At 55.5% G+C, this 15,453-nt stretch overlaps 1 protein-coding gene across 2 annotated transcripts; it reads right to left on the reverse strand.

Annotated features, from left to right (window-relative positions):
- Positions 1 to 742: 742 nt before the first annotated feature.
- PHYHIP (phytanoyl-CoA 2-hydroxylase interacting protein) lies at positions 743 to 13,366 on the reverse strand. 2 transcript variants are annotated; one of them, XM_011939823.1, is made up of 6 exons: positions 12,819 to 13,363; positions 9,818 to 9,939; positions 9,223 to 9,416; positions 7,879 to 8,053; positions 5,251 to 5,368; positions 743 to 2,928 (listed from the first exon to the last, which is right to left on the reverse strand). In XM_011939823.1, exons 3-6 carry the CDS (start codon positions 9,385 to 9,387, stop codon positions 2,394 to 2,396), a joined length of 993 nt encoding a protein of 330 aa, XP_011795213.1. In that variant the 5' UTR covers positions 9,388 to 9,416; positions 9,818 to 9,939; positions 12,819 to 13,363; the 3' UTR covers positions 743 to 2,393. The 2 variants fall into 2 exon arrangements, with proteins under 2 accessions (XP_011795213.1, XP_011795212.1); XM_011939822.1 differs by lacking the exon at positions 9,818 to 9,939 and having other exon boundaries at positions 12,819 to 13,366.
- Positions 13,367 to 15,453: the final 2,087 nt, after the last annotated feature.

Genomic DNA, 15,453 nt, shown 5'->3' on the forward strand with positions numbered 1-15,453 from the left:
TTTTTGAGATGGAGTCTCACTCTGTCACCCAGGCTGGAGTGCAATGGTACAGTCTCAGCTCACTGCAACCTCTGCCTCCTGGGTTCAAGCAATTCTCCTGCCTCAGGCTCCTGAGTAGCTGGGATTACAGGTGCCCACCACCACGCCCAGCTAATTTTGTATTTTCAGTAGAGATGGGGTTTCACCATATTGACCAGGCTGGTCTTGAACCCCTGACCTCCTGTGATCCACCTGCCTCAGCCTCCCAAAGTGCTGGGATTACCGGCGTGAGCCACCGTGCCCAGCCCTAGGTGGAAATTCTAACTCCAAGGTGATGGTTTTAGGAAGCGGGGCCTTGGAAGGAGATGAGGTCATGAGGGTGGGGCCACATAAATGGGATTAGTGCCTTTATGAAACAGGCCCAAGATGGCCTGGAGAAGTGGCTCATGCCTATAATCCCAAGCACTTTGGGAGGCCTAGGTGGGAGGATCACTTGAGGCCAGGAGTTTGAGGCCAGCCTGGGCAACAAGGTGAAACCCCCCAACTCTACAAAAAAAAAAAAAAAAAGAGGGGCCAGAGAGCTTGCTCATCCCTTTCACCCTGTGAGGACACAGTGAAAAGAGCCATCTGTGAAGCAGGCCCTCACCAGACACAGCTTCTGCCAGCACCTTGATCTTGACCTCCTGAGTCTCCAGAACTATGAGAAATGAATCTGCGGTGTTTGAGCCACCCAGTCTGTGGTATTGTGTCACAGCAGCTCAAATGGACTGAGACGAGCAGGGCCCTCAGGCCATGGTGGTTTATTGATGCACGTCGCAAGCACAGCACAGGCAGGTGGACCCCAGCCCTGGGGGGACATGAGGGCCGGGGAGGGCAACAGGCCACCCCTACAGCAATGCTGTCAGCACAGGCGGAAGGAAAGGGCCTGGGCCATGTTCTCTCCTTCTCCACACCTCTCCCCAAGCCTCCAGGCCCCTGGACCCATCCCAGAGAGAAAGCTGGCCACACAACTCCCCGTGGCTACAGAGAGGCGATAGTTGTCCACCTGCCCCTCACCGAGGTACGGTCTTGCCGGCCCGCCGCTGCTTCCGTCCTTCATCATGGAAATCCAGCTGCTCATCCATCATCTCTGTCACCTCTGAGAAAGTCACTGTGAGGCTGCACTCTTCTCCGCCTGATGTCACCTCCGTCATTACCCAAACAGCCGGTGGCTGCTGTCAGCCCCTCCCACAGGCTCTCTGTTTGCTTTGCTGATTGTAGGGAGTCCACCCTCGTGACCTGTGCGACAGTAGGAATGAGGCAAAAACACAAGGAGGCCCGGGAAGGACGTCACCAAGAACTCCCCGGGGAAGGGCTCCCGGCCAGCAGGGTGGCAGGAGAGCAGACAGAGCCAGTGGGCAGGGGAGAGGTGGAGCAGCAGAGGGTCCACAGTCCAGGTCACGCACGGGCACAGTACAGTCACGGCACCGTGGCAGAGCGAGTGAGCAAAGTGCACGGCTGGGCGGGGTGCCGGGGCCCGCGGGACAGCTTGCAGATCTCATGTTCCATGCCAGGCCCCAGCAGAGCATGAGGCGGCCCACTCCCAGCTGAGGAAGGGGCACTTCTGGGTCTCAGGGGTCTCCTCCCCCTCCTCAACCCCAGTGGCTGCTGTCTCAGACCCCCACACTCTAAGCAAGGAGAAGGTATGCTGGGGTGTGGAAGGAAGGAACATCCGACAGCCTGACGCCCCCCAGGGCCAAGAGAAGAAAGAGAATTCCTTTCCAGAGAGCAGGGGGAGTGTCCCGGTGGGCAGGTGGAGAAGGAGGGACAGCTCTCCCATGCAGGAAGAGGGTTCTTTGGGGCAAGGAGCAGCCGGGGTGTCATGGTGGTGCAGGAGACTATTTATACAAGGAAGGGATCCAGGCCTGGAGTGGGAAGCCCCAGAGACCCAGCCCAGCAGGGAGGGGGCATTCTGTGGTTGGCCCTGAGTGGGGTGAGTGGGACTAAGAAAGATCGCCCCACAGCTCTCTGCATCTCCTCTGGAGGCAGCCAAGCTACACGTGGGCTTTGGCCCAGAGGGGCTTCCCTGGGAGAGCCCCAGGAGGTGGGCAGGTCTTTGGGAGATAGAGACCTGGACGAGGCAAAGAACAGTAGGATAAGGAAACCAGAGGAAAAGGGAAGTTCTCCAGAAATCCAGCCCAGCTGCCAGCTACGGAGGAGGAGAAGCCTTTCCACGTCCACCAGGCCGGGGGTGGGCCACACTTACCAAGAGGACCACCGTCTGTTGCCTCCAATGCCAAGGGGCGGGGGGAGGGCAGCTGGGCAGAGTGGAGGGAGCAGGGGGGCAGGAGAGAGAAAGCAAGCTCCCTGAACCTGGGCTACCCACCTCCACCTTCTGCTCCTCTCTCCCTCGCCCCCCAGCTCCCCAGGAGTCCCTAGCGGCCCACGCTGATGTTGCAGGTCTTGCAGCTGGGGTCCTTCTTGGCATCGGCAGTAGACAGGCTCATGAGCTGGTGACCGCTGATCTCCCCCAGGGTGCCCAGGGACAGGTCAACGGGCTCGGTGTAGATGATCTCCAGGATGAGGTCCTGGGCGTGGCGGAAGACCAGCTCCCCATCCTCCACGCTGCAGGTCAGGAACTTGTTGCAAGCAATGTCCAGGAGGGGCAGGCGGTCGCGGCAGAAGCGGTCCCCCAGGGAGCCTTTGGGCGCCAGCACCAGGATAGCATAGTGGTAGGCCGTGTACATGCAGTAGAAGTCCGCAAAGTAGAGGTTGGTGCTGGGATTGAAGAGGCGCTGAGCTGGGATCTGGAAGCGCCAGCGGCCGTAGGGGGAGTCCTGCGGGGGCTGGCCCGTGTTGAACTCCGTGTTGCAACTGAAGAAGACCCCGTGGAGCATACCGCTGGTGGGGGAGCCGTGGCTGCCGCTGTTGTCCTTCAGGTAGGGCTGCAGCATGTTCCCGCAGTGGGTCCTGCCCACCCCAGGGAGACACGCCAAAGGGAAGAGAAGATGCGGCTGGTGAGCCGGGCTGAGGCTTGGCTGCTGCGTGTGGTCGAGGAGGGAGGGAGCCAGCCCAGCTCCCAGCCCTCCCCCAGCCGCCTCCACTAGTTGCAAATAGAACATTCCAGAATGTAAGAGCAGAGAGGGCCCTGGAGAGGGATTCATCCAGCCCACTCCTTCTCAGAGAAGAGATGTGAAGCTGTCACTCCCCAGCTTGAAACCCTTTCATGGGGCGTGCGTGAAAAGCATGGCGGCTCATGATCTGATCTCTGTGGTCTCCTTGCCACTCCCCTCCTCCTGCCATCACACCTACTTACCCACCCCCTGCACATGCAGTCTCCTGCCTCTGTGCCCCCTGTGCAGGACTCTTCCCTCTGCTGCACTGACCGCCCTCTCCACCTTCCTCCGTTTGGCTTAGCAAACTTCTAATCAGCCTTCAAGCCTCAGCCACACGTCTGCTCCCCCCTAAAACCTTCCAGGAACAGCAGACACCTGCACTTGACAAATATTTGGCTGCCTACTATGTGCAGGACACCCAGTCTTCTAACTATGTTGCCCAGGCTGAACTCCTGGCCTCCAGTGATCCTCTGGCTTTGGCCTCCCAAAGTGCTAGGATTGCAGGTGTGAGTCACTTCACCTGGCCAGGACACTGAACTGTGCTCAACAATTACACGTACTTTTCACATGAAATCTTTCCATACTGTCTCTCTGACTGGATTCTGAGGTTCTCAAAAGGGTGAACTCTGCCTTTATCTTTACATCCTGGCACCAAGTAAGGTGCCTGGCACACATGGGTGCTCCCTGTCTCTCTCATTCTCGCTGATAAAGGAGTCCAAACTGGGCCACTGACTCACTTTCCGGGCTGGAGTGCAGTGGTACAATCACAGCTCACTGCAAGCTCGAACTCCTGGGCTCAAGTGATCCCACCCGGCTAATTCTTTAAATTTTTTGTAGAGACCGGGGTCTCACTATGTTGCTCAGGCTCATCTTGAACTCTTGGGCTCAAGCGATCCCATCTTGGCCTCCCAAAATGCTGAGATTACAGGTTTGAGCCACCAAGCAGGCCTTGCTTCTTTAATACAAACCCCAAAGACTCCCAAGGTCCTCACTGCCCTGAGGTTAAAACTGCCCTGACTCTAAGGATAAAGGCAGACAGAGGCCAGGCACAGTGGTTCATGCCTGTAATCCCAGCACCTTGGGAGGCTGAGGTGGGTGGATCACCTGAGGTCAGGAGTTTGAGACCAGCCTGGCCAACATAGTGAAACCCTGCTTCATTAAAAATACAAAAATTAGCCCGGTATGGTGGCGCACACCTGTGGTCCCAGCTACTCAGGAGACTGAGGCAGGAGAATCATTTTAACCCAGAAGGCAGAGGTTGCAGTGAGCGGAGATCACTGCACTCCAGCCTGGGTGACAGCAAGAGACTCCGTCTCAAAAAAAAAAAAAAAGGCAGAGCAGCTGCTTGTCCTGGCTGAGCCTCAGAAGGATGTGGTCTTGGAGCACTTTCCAGCAGGCCTGGGGAGGGTGGGTACTCCTGGTCCTGCCTCACTCTTGCCTGATCCTGGCTGTCTTCAGTGACAAGCGACTCCCTGGCTCAGATGAACAGCTGCTTCCCTCTGGGCCTCGTGCTCCTCTTCTGTAGGCCAAGGGTGTTGGATCAGATCACCAATTTTTGAACACTTTTAGACTGCAGCATCTCTCTTTTTTTCCCCAAAAGAAATGATACGTGGAAGGGTCACAGGCAAATAAAATTGAGGCTGTTCTGGTTGGACATCAGGTGTGGGGCCCATCAAGCCTCATCCTCTGGTCCTCCCAACTCCATGGCAGCATTCTAAGGGGTTCACTGACATGTCTCCCTGGAGGGAGCACCCAGTTTGAAAAGCGACGAGCTGGGTGCTTCCTTGAACCTTTTGTGATCAGAACATTCATTTTATGCACTCCCTGCCACCTCCCCTTTGGCCCCAGGGCCTGAATCAGAGAGACCTGTGGTGGTAGACCCCCGTGAAAAGAACTGTCCCAGAGCGGAAGCAAACCCAGACCTCGTTCTCCCAGGCTCGTTAGTACAACACTCTTGCAGAAGGCCCTGTCCCCAGAGCCCTTGATCTTTCCTGAGCCCAATCCCCAAAGCAGCAGTCAATTCAGAGCCAGCCTGGTGACGTCAGGGCATGTCAATCCTAGAGGAGGAACTGGCAGCCACGGGGGTGGGGGTGACCTCAGACAGCCAGGACAGGAGCAGGAAGGGCTGGGAGGGAGGAGAGGCCTGGCGGGTCCAGCCGGGAGCCCGCACCCATACCTGGCATGCTGGAAGTACTCCTTGTGATGGTTGCGGTAGAAGACGGAGAAGCGGAGCATGCGGCCTGCGATCTGCTCGGCCTTCTCCTGCAGCTGAGCCAGGTGCTCCTTGGCATAATCTGCAAGATCCCAGATGCAGTGGGTGAGCTGAGGGCCAGCTGAGGAGCACAAACACCTCCTGTCCCCACCCCACCCCACACTGTGCGTGCCGGCCAACCTCTGTCTGTCGGAACAGCAGAGGCGACTAGACAGTTGCAGAACCTTAAACTCAGATGGGAACAGGCCAGCTGGCCTCTGCTAGAAACACAGAGCACTGCATGCTGTCTGTCCTCATCACCTCTGCAACCACACTGCCAGAGGCTCGGGGCTCTCCGGTCAGAAAAAGGCAGAGGGCTGCCCAGTAATCCCGCCAGGGTGCCCAGGGGCTGTGATCCTAGACTATCCTCATGTGAAAAGAGGACTCATGGGAAAAAGGAAGACTTGAGAGGGCTTGAGGTCCTTTTGGGAAAGCCCTTCAAACCCAGTAGATAAGAGGCTGCCCACATCCCCCCATGGAAGCCAGCTGTAGCTACAGGTGAGGGCTCCTGAGGCGCTAGGGAGAAGTGAGATCAGGCAATGTTTAGGCAGTCCTGGGTCTGGAGCAATGGCTTTCAGCTTGAGCATCTCAGGAGAAACAGGGAAGGCTGGAAACAGGATAGCAACATTGAACCCTGGAGCCCCAGGAAGGCTGCTGCTGGCACATACAGCTCGTTGGTACAAATTAGAAGAAGCTGCCCTTCCCTCTTTGTGGATGCATTGCTGGCCAGGGTGCTTGGTTTGGAGAGAGGAGTGTGGACTGGATAGCAGCCAGATCCCCAATTTGAATTAAATGCCCACTGCACATGGAGGTCTCAGGGGAAACTGAGCTTTCCCCTCCAGGAGCAAGAGGCCTCCAGAGAGTGGGGTTCTGCAGCAGAACTAAGAAAAAACACCACTCAGCCAGCCGCAGTGGTTCACGCCTGTGACCCCAGCACTTTGGGAGGCCGAGGCAGAAAATCACTTGAGCCCAGGAGTTTGAGACTAGCCTGACCAACATGGAAAAACCCCATCTCTACAAAAACTATCAAAACTTAGCCAGGAGTGGTGGCATGTGCATGTAGTTCCAGCTACTCAGGAGGCCAGAAGCTGAGGAGGGAGGATCACTTGGGCTCGCGGGGAGGAGGCTGTTGAGGTTGCAGTGAGCCATGATCGTGCCACTGCACTCCAACCTGGGCAAGAGAGCAAGACCCTGTCTCAAAAAATAAAAATCAAAAAGGCTGGGCATGGTGGCTCATGCCTGTAATCCCAGCACTTTGGGAGGCCTAGGCGGGCGGATCACCTGAGTCAGGAGTTCAAGACCAGTCTGGCCAACATGGTGAAACCCCATCTGTACTAAAAATGCAAAAAAAAGTAGCCAGGTGTGGTGGTGGGCGCCTGTAATCCCAGCTACTCAAGATGCTGAGGCAGGAGAATCGCTTGAACCCAGGAGGCAGAGGTTGCAGTAAGCCAAGATCATGCCACTGCACTCCAGCCAGGAGGCGACAAGAGCGAGACTCCATCTCAAAAAAAAAAAAAAAAAAAGACAGAAGTAGAAAAAAAAGAAAAAGCACCACTCAAAAGACAACAGCAGCTCAAGGAGACTTGGGGCATAAATCTTGGCAAAGGATGGAGCCAGCAGCCTCAGAGGCCCGGGGCTGAGAATGTTCCGTGCCCCTTCCGTGTGACAGAGAGATCTGGAGCAGTTCTCACCGTGAACACCAAAAGAATGCAATCTTGTGGGGGCAGACCCTGAGTCACGAGTGATCAAGCACACATAAGCCCGCTGCTTGTGCTGGAGTCTACAAGTTAAGTTCTGCTAAGAGAGTTTGCAGGGCCATTGACCAGGGGCCATTTTCCCAGGCTACGTGGAGGCTCAGAACAAGCGAAATGTGATTGCTGCACCAAGTGCACATTGACAGATAATCGATTAAGCAAAATGTCGTCTATCCATACAATGAAATACTATCCAGTTTTAAAAAGGAAGTAAATTCTGGTATATTCCAGTCACAAAAAGACAAATCCTGTACAATTGTTCTACTGATATGAGATACTTAGAGGACTCATATTCATAGAAACAGAAAGTAGAATGATAGCCGGCAGAGGGAAGTGGGGGGTGGTTGTTTAATGGGTGTAGAGTTTTGGGTTTTCCAAGAAAAAAAGGTTCTGGAGATTGGCTGCACAACAATGTGAATATACTTAATACCATTGAACTGTACACTTCAAAATGATCAAGATGGCAAATTTTACATCATGCACCTTTGACCACAGTGTTTAAAAAGATGCCTGTGATCTGGTACCAAGCCAGAAAAGTAACTCCCTTTCTTAATGGAAGTGGTCTTGCCAACATGATTAGTGGGGTTCACATCCGCCTCCAGTGAGAGAAGGGAAAGGGCGGGCTTTTGGAGGCAGGGAGGGTGTCATGCCTGTGTGCCTTCCCTGTGGCCCAAGCATGCTGCCTGGTGGACAGAAGGCGTTCATCAGTGTTTGCTTGACTACCAGGAAGCCCCGCTTTGACCACAGCTAAGCCCGACGTGCCAAGCAGCAGGACAGGGGTGTGAAAGCAGGGCCTCACCCCCAGTGCAGAACTCCACTGTCTCGCTCCAGCCGGACACCAGGTATTCCCCGTCACTCTGCTTCACTGCTGTCTGCACGGCCACGCTGTACTCCGTGCGGGGGCTCAGGAACCAGTGGCCTCTCACCGTCATGGGCAGCGGCACTGCCTTGGCCACAAGCTTGGTGGGGACATCCTGAGAAATGGGGTACAGACAGAGAGCCGGGCGTCAAACAGGGGTTCATGCCCAATCTGGGCGTCACCCCAGAATCTCCACTCCCCAGATGGCCCTGTTTCTCCTGAGCAGGACCAATCTTGAGGATCCAATGGCTTCCTACCCTGGCCATCATTTTCCTGGGAAGGCCACACGGACGCTCCCCAGCCTTGGTCCCTCCTCGAACCCTCCTGACACCCTGTTCTCTTGGCAATGGAGGGGGAAAGCCACAAAGTTGAGGGCGGCAAGGCCTTCATTTTTTAAGGAGACTTTGAGAGCTCTGCACACTGCAGTGCCGTCTCCACGGCAACGGCAAATGCTGAGAAGCCAGGGAGGAAGGGAAAATATGCCTTATTCTTTGGGGGGGGAGGGTTAAGGGGGTGGTGTTGAACATTCACGTCACCGTGGCAACTGGCCTGCCAAAAGACACCCAGATCGGGAGAGCTGGTTCCAGAGAAAGAGAGAGGGTGAGTAACCCACGCCGGTGCCGTCGGCCTGGGAGCCAGCTGGCCGCCTCACTCCCCCTGCCTCTGCCAGCTTGAGAGGATGGGGGGCTTCCTCCCACCCACCCCCACACTGGCTTTTAACCCCAGAAAAGGACACACCCACGGAAGACTCTCTCCTATTCCTTTTCTAAGTCAAGCAAATGGCAGGCCAGCAGGTGAGGGGCTGCAGACGGAGAACTGAGGCCACAGCGAAAGGGCCCCGCCCAGACCGAGGCCCGCGTGGCCCATCCAGCCAACAGCGCGGCTGTGTCCTGAGCCAGGGCTTTGTCGAGACTTGAGACGTCATCCCCATAGGCGATGCCTGCGGCCCCACCCCACCCAGGCTCTCTGCCCCTGCCTGAAGTCTCAGTCGTGGCGCTGATAACAGCGCTCCCTCTGTGCTAGGCGCTGGGCCAAGCACCACGCAAACATGACTCACTGCATCCTCTCCACAACCCCGCGAAGCTCGGCATTGTTATTCCCTCTTCACCGGGGAAGGAGCTCAGGCTCAGAGAGGTCATGTAACTTTCCCAAAATGACACAAGAAGAAGAGTGTGGATTTTAACCAGGCCTCTGACTCCAAGCCGTCACTTCCAGGTGTTCCCTTATCCGGCTTCCTTCAGGAACAGGAGCTGGGAAGGGGCTCCTGGGACACCTTCTACTCACCCGGTGCTTGAACTTGTTGGAATTCTTATTCTCCTTCTTGTTAAGGTCAATGAAGTAATGGGTGACCCTCTCCAGGTCACTGTCCTCCATGGCCCAGGAGATGCGGAAGGAGTCGCAGGTGATGTTGTTGATCTCAATGCTGTGGGGCGTGGACAGCAGCTCCATGCTCCCGTCAGGGTTGTCTCCTGTGGGGACTGAGGAGGAAGAAGAGGGTCAATACCTCCCTTGCCCCCAGCGAGCTTTCTGGAATGTCCTCTTCCCAATATCCCTTTTGAGGCAGAACCTCAAGGACCCCTGGAATCCACCTGCCTCATGAATTAGATGGGAAAGACTGCACAGGGGAGGCTGGAGAAGGGTGATGGAGGGTGGAACGGGGTGCCTGCCCGGGGGGCTCTCTGCTCTCCTCGGAGGGGTCTGCAGAGCAGACGGCACCTGACAGGTGGCAGAGGCAGTGGGAACGCTGCAAAGCCGGGCGGGGACAGATTTGCAGCAGATGGAGCCGAGGAGGGAGGGGGCCCTCAGCCAGCAGGCGTGAAAAGAGAAAGGGGTGGGGGTGGAGAGGACGGGTGAGAGGCGGAGGAAACGCAGGAAGCACCTGCTGTGGAGCGGAGGTGCGAGGCTTGGGGCAGGTGACAGCCAAGAGCTCACAGGTGCCAGGGCCCTTGGATTCAGGCCTCTTTCCTCGCTGGGGTCAGCAAGGGTTGCCACGGTACATGGCTGGAAGGACAAGTGCCACTATGGTGCATGTGGACACATTCGTGGTGGGAGGGGCACGCGACACAGCCGGCTTCAAGCTCTTTTTTCCACCCATAACTTTGTTTGACGATCCCTCTTTCTCTTCGGCCAGTCTTCTCTTGACCCCTTTCAATCATTACTTTTAACATTAACATCTATTGGGGGCCAGCCATGTGCTCACAACTTCACAGACATCTCATGCAAGCTTGGAAGCAACGACACACTATCATTATCTCCATTTTACAGATGAGGCAACTGAGGTCGGGAAGGTAATAACCTGCCCAAGGCCAGGCAGCGAGCAAATGATTTGAACTCCCGCTCCCAAGCTCTTGATCATTAAGCTAAGGTGGTGTCCCCTCATATGTGAGAGTGGAGGGACACACGTGTGGCGTGTGTGCACGCGTGGGTGTCCGTGGTGTTTCCACCCAGTATTTTTCCTCCTTCTATCATTTCCTTTCAAGCAACTGCATTTTCTCTCCCTCCCTGTCTTCCTCCTTTGGTTCTCCCCTTATGTCTGCTGCTCATCCAGGTATGAGAAGACCTCATCACGCTCACTCTCATGTGTGCTTTAGCTGGGAAGAGCTGACTCTGGTGGTGACTCTGGCCTGGTTGGCCTAGCTCCGGGATGGGGAATAGAGAAGGGAAGGGGAGTGACAGCGTCTGGGAGGGGACCGCAGATGGGGGTGGGGCGTTCTCCATGGGCATTTGGTCTCCTGCTTTCCAATCCCTTCCTCCAGCCCAGCTCCCGGAACCCCTCATTTTTCTAAGTGTCACCTCCTTCTCTTCTTTCTCCCTCTTTTTCTCCTGCCCTTGCCCAGGAGCTAGTGGTGAGGGCATCTTGTGCCTGCAAAAGCAGGTACTTTTATTTATAGCTTCCAGAGGATCCAGCCCACACCTTCCTGTCAATTAAGCTTGCTCCAGAGCCTGGCACCTCTGTATTAACCTGTGAGTTGCCTGGATGGCAAGTACAGGGTGAAGGCTAAGGGTGATGGCCCTTACCTGCCCCAGGTGTCACTCAAGTCCTGTTTCATCTTAGCCTCCCACTCCAGAGCCAAAATGCCAGTGGCTTTGTGCATGGGGAATCCTACGGTAAATAAGCATGGGGATGCTACCAGGCCCACCCCAAAATCAAACAGATGGGATTGGGTGTCTGGAAGCCACGCTACCATAATAAACCAGCTTGTAATTCATGGGGACAGGTGTGGAACAGTGAGGAGTTACCATCTCTTGGGATCCTGGTGAGAAGCTTCCAGGGAGACACACATGTGCCTCACACACACACACACACACACACCCACGCACACGAACACAGACACACTCCTACCGAAGAGGCCCTGAGTGGCACCCACCTACACGCTCGGAAGCAGCCCACACTCGTCCCATGAGCAGGCACCTATTCCTGCCTCTCCTTAGAGTCCTCCTAGAAATAGGGGCAGCTATGTGTGGTGGTAGGAGTCTCCAGGACCTGGGTGTCTGCTTGTGCCTTCCTCCCTACAGTTCTGGGAAAGCTGAGATGACGTCCCCACCCTAGCTTGGGAGGGCAGCAGTGAGTGAGCTGGGGTGGACAGAGGGGTGGGTGTGAACCCAAGTTCTCTACACCCAGAAGACTGGGGAAGGGCAGGGTGTGAGGAACAGGTTGAGGCAACACCCGAGAAACACTCACACTCCTGTGTGGATCCACCCCAAGACAGGCATGTACACACCCACACACAGGCAGGCACACACGCACATACACACATGTGCCAAGAGTGCCCACCCACCTGCGTCCCACACCTCCACAGACGTCCTCACTCCTACTCACCCATCTACACACTCAGGTGCCTCCCGCCACCTTCTACATTCTAAGAATGCCCCGCAGTTTTCCCTCTTCAAGCTGTCACCTCCATGCACACCCAGACATGTTCATGTCCACAGGCTCACGCACATACGTCCACGCACACCTCCTCACAAGCCATATTTGGGGAAAAGAGGACGCCACAGGCACCAACATGCGTGCGTGCCACCTCCACAAGAAGGCACGCAACCCACACGCCTGCTTGCACACACATGTGTGTTCATACACACAGCAGCCCCCGCCCGAAGTCTGGTATTCTCTCTCGAATCATCACCAGGCTCAAAGGCAGACTTTGAAAATGTGTTTGCCTCTGGCCACACTCTGCCAGCCCTCAGCCTTCGTGCCAACAGGTTTGTGCACCTACATGGCTCTGCCCACAGACAATGGTTTCTGCCCCCTCTTCTCTTTACCCACCCCATCCTGCTCTGGGTCTCACCTCCCTGTATAGAAAGCCCCTGTCTGCATACACTCCCACACACATGACAAGGGATGTGGTTACCCCAAAATATACTGCCTCATAGTGTCCCCACCCACGCACACCCACAGGCTACTCAGATAAGTCCCCCCAACACACGTACCTCACGTGTGCCAGAAAGATGTGTTTCTAGACATGCCTCACACCATTCAAAACCCACACATGAGCATGATTGCAGGCAGACGGACCTATCTGCGCCAGCAAGCCTCCAGCCAACTCGCAAGCGCGCACACACACATGCCGCTCACACCGGTGCCCCTTCCCCATGTCCATTCAGAACAGCCACCCTGCCACAGGGAATGCTTCCCCCACCCTGCTGTCCCTGTTGGCATCGCTGACTGCAGCAGAATGGTCACGGGGTGACTAACCATGGTGCCCCAGAGACTGGATTCAGACATTAACCACTTTGCCCAAGGCCTGGGGGAGAGGGGACAAGGTCGTCAGGCCTGGCAGTCCAGGTGGACACCCTGGGTGGTGGCAGGACCCTAGCGCCCCCAGCTCCTGGCTACTCAGGATCAACAGCAGCATGTTCCAGGGAGGAAGGGTACTCACCTGGCTCCACTGGACTCTGCAGAGGAAAAGCTGGCAGGGAGGACAGGGAGAGACCTCTGTGTGGATGAGATCCCAGGCAGGGGACAGCAGCCGGACGCCTGGGTCACAGGCAGTGGTGTGCGCTCGCTCCTCTCCCGGCTGCCAAGGAGGCTGCTTCCATGCCCTGCAGCCAGCTCCTGTCTGGCTGTGCAGCGCGCGTCGCTGCTGCCCCTGGTGAGACGATGTTCCCAGCTGAGCAGCGCAAGAAGAGAGGCAAGAGCGAAATCAAAGCAGCGTGGAGGAGAGAGAGGCAGAGAAGGGAGAAAGAACGAGAGAGCCAGACCGAATCTGGCTCCACCAATGGGATCAGTGGCTGCGCAGCGTCAGGTGATAATAAGCAGGCTTGGTCCCTGTTCGCCGGGCTGGTGGGAGGGGGAAAGGGCAGAGGGTCTCCCAGGGAGCTACACAGATGTCCTCAGGGACAGCAACACACACTGCCTTTCCCCCATTCTTCCAGGACAAGCTGCCCTTAGAAGTCCCTCCAACACACCCCCTACTTGGAAATCTCTGACTTGAATGCAGCCCCCAAACTTTAGGATGCTGGGAGAGGGGTGGAGCTTAGCCAAGGGCTTGGGCCCCAAAGCAAAGATTCTGACTGGGGGAAGGGGAGGGAGGCTATAGAGGGGAAAGGTCCAGATGGAGGGTGTGTACCCAGGGTCACTGTCTTCAGTCCGGAGCCCCTCCTTGGGGCCTTTTGGTGAACTGTGGTTCCATTTTCTTACCAACTCTAGTGAGAGATGGCAGACCTGCCGCTCAGGGATCCCTGTGGGTCTGGCGAGAACCCTCTGGCAGCTTGGGTGTCCGCAGGAAAAGGGGCTGGGAGAGAGGCTGTGGCACAGTGCAGGGTGCACAAGGGCAAGAAAGTGGGGGTGGGAGAACACACCAAGCTCTGAGTGTCCTCAGCCCACCGCACAATCTGAGCACAAAAGGAAGCCGGCCCTGGGCATCTCGGGGAGAGAATGTAATATCTTTCACGGCAGCAGGAGGCTGTTCTGCCATCAAGAAGCAGACTCCGTGGAGGCCATCAGGAAGAACACCCAAGGAAATGTGAGTCTAGCAACAAGCAGGGACAAAGGGTTGCGCAGCAGTGAAAAGCACAGGCTTATAGTCAGATGGATGTGCTGAGAATCCCTGCTCTACCGCTGCCCAACTAGGTGACCTTGGACAAGCCACTCAATCTCTCTTCATCTGTCAAATGGGATCACACAGGTTTATTGTCATCATGGAATGAAATAATTAGGTAAATCACCCAGCCCTGGGCTTGGCACATCAGAAGTGCCAGTCACCTGTCAAAACTATTCTCATTCCCATCACATCGACAGCATCTGCCTGCAAGGAGGCCACAGTCTTCTAGGGGAGAGAAGATGGCCATTTAGAGGACACAATTAGAGAATGAGGAGCATACAACTAAATCGCAGGGCACAGATACTGATTCAGAGAAAGAACAGTGGGCGGCTCCAGGGCACATGCAGGGTGCAGGCCAGAGGAGGCTGTGGAAGCAGGAGTGTGGCTGGGGTGGGAAGGATTGGCACGGAGGCAGCAGACACCAGGCAGGCCCAGGGTGAGGTCTTGGTGAGCAGGAGAAGCTGTGAGCTGAGCCAAGAGACACTCACCAAGGGGGAGTCAAGGCGGCAGGCCTCAGTGCAAAAGTCAGAGGAGGTAACAGCAGCAGAAAGTGAGAGTTCACAGAATGCAAAGACAAGCAGAAGCCAACCCTGCCTTAAATGGCTGTGAGAACCTCAGCGAGTCCGGCCAGGTCCTGAACCACAGAATGTGGGGTGGTGCATGGCACTGAGGCAGGACTAAGCACTCCCTTGGCCAAGCATGACTACGTCCTGCTCTAACATACCCACGCCGAGCTGGTGAGCTCAGAAGAGATGCAAAATGTAACCTCCTGGTGATGGTCAGCATGTGACATCTGGACTACAATTCTGTCCCAGGCCGGGTGCAGTAGCTCACGAGAATCCCAACACTTTAGGAGACTGAGGCGGGCAGATCACCTGAGATCAGGAGTTTGAGACCAGCTTAGCCAACATGGTGAAAACCCAGCTCTACTAAAAATATAAAAATTAGCTGGGTGTGGTGGTGGGTGCCTGTAATCCCAGCTACTTGGGAGGCTGAGGCACAAGAATCACTTGAACCTGGCAGGTGGAGGTTGCAGTGAGCTGAGATTGCGCCACTGCACTCCAGCCTGAGTGACAGAGTCCTGTGGCCCAAGCATGAGTAGTAACCATCTCAGCGCCCCTTTGTGGAGCTGCGTGCCGGCGACAGGTGAAGGCACAGCCCTTTAGGAACTTCTGCCTCTTCTCGCCTCAGAGGACTTCTCTACAGATCACAAGAGGAAACACGTGGTAAGAGCAAAGCATAGTGTGCCAAGTATAACTCACTCCCTGTGAAACCAAACAACCGCCAAGATGCACTTCTGCTGCATTTTTATTTTTAATAACTTTTTATTACACAAGTAGCACATGATCACTGTAGAGAGACAAGCACATTTCATTTTAAAATTTAAGAGGGAATTAAAATCTCTCATTTTCCTACCATTCAGAAATACATATTAAATACATATATAGAATTTTTTTTTTTTTTTTTTTGA

Source organism: Colobus angolensis, unplaced genomic scaffold (genome assembly GCF_000951035.1).
Source record: "Colobus angolensis palliatus isolate OR3802 unplaced genomic scaffold, Cang.pa_1.0 Scaffold184, whole genome shotgun sequence".
Taxonomy (NCBI): Eukaryota; Metazoa; Chordata; class Mammalia; order Primates; family Cercopithecidae; genus Colobus; species Colobus angolensis.

Excerpts from the sequence above, each read along its gene's own strand:
- PHYHIP (XM_011939822.1), bottom strand. The coding sequence starts at position 9,387 with ATGGAGCTGCTGTCCACGCCCCACAGCATTGAGATCAACAACATCACC. Across the intron at positions 8,054-9,222 it reads CCAACAAGTTCAAGCACCGG|GATGTCCCCACCAAGCTTGT; the intron begins GTGAGTAGAAGG and ends CCCATTTCTCAG. Across the intron at positions 5,369-7,878 it reads AGTGGAGTTCTGCACTGGGG|ATTATGCCAAGGAGCACCTG; the intron begins GTGAGGCCCTGC and ends GGGATCTTGCAG.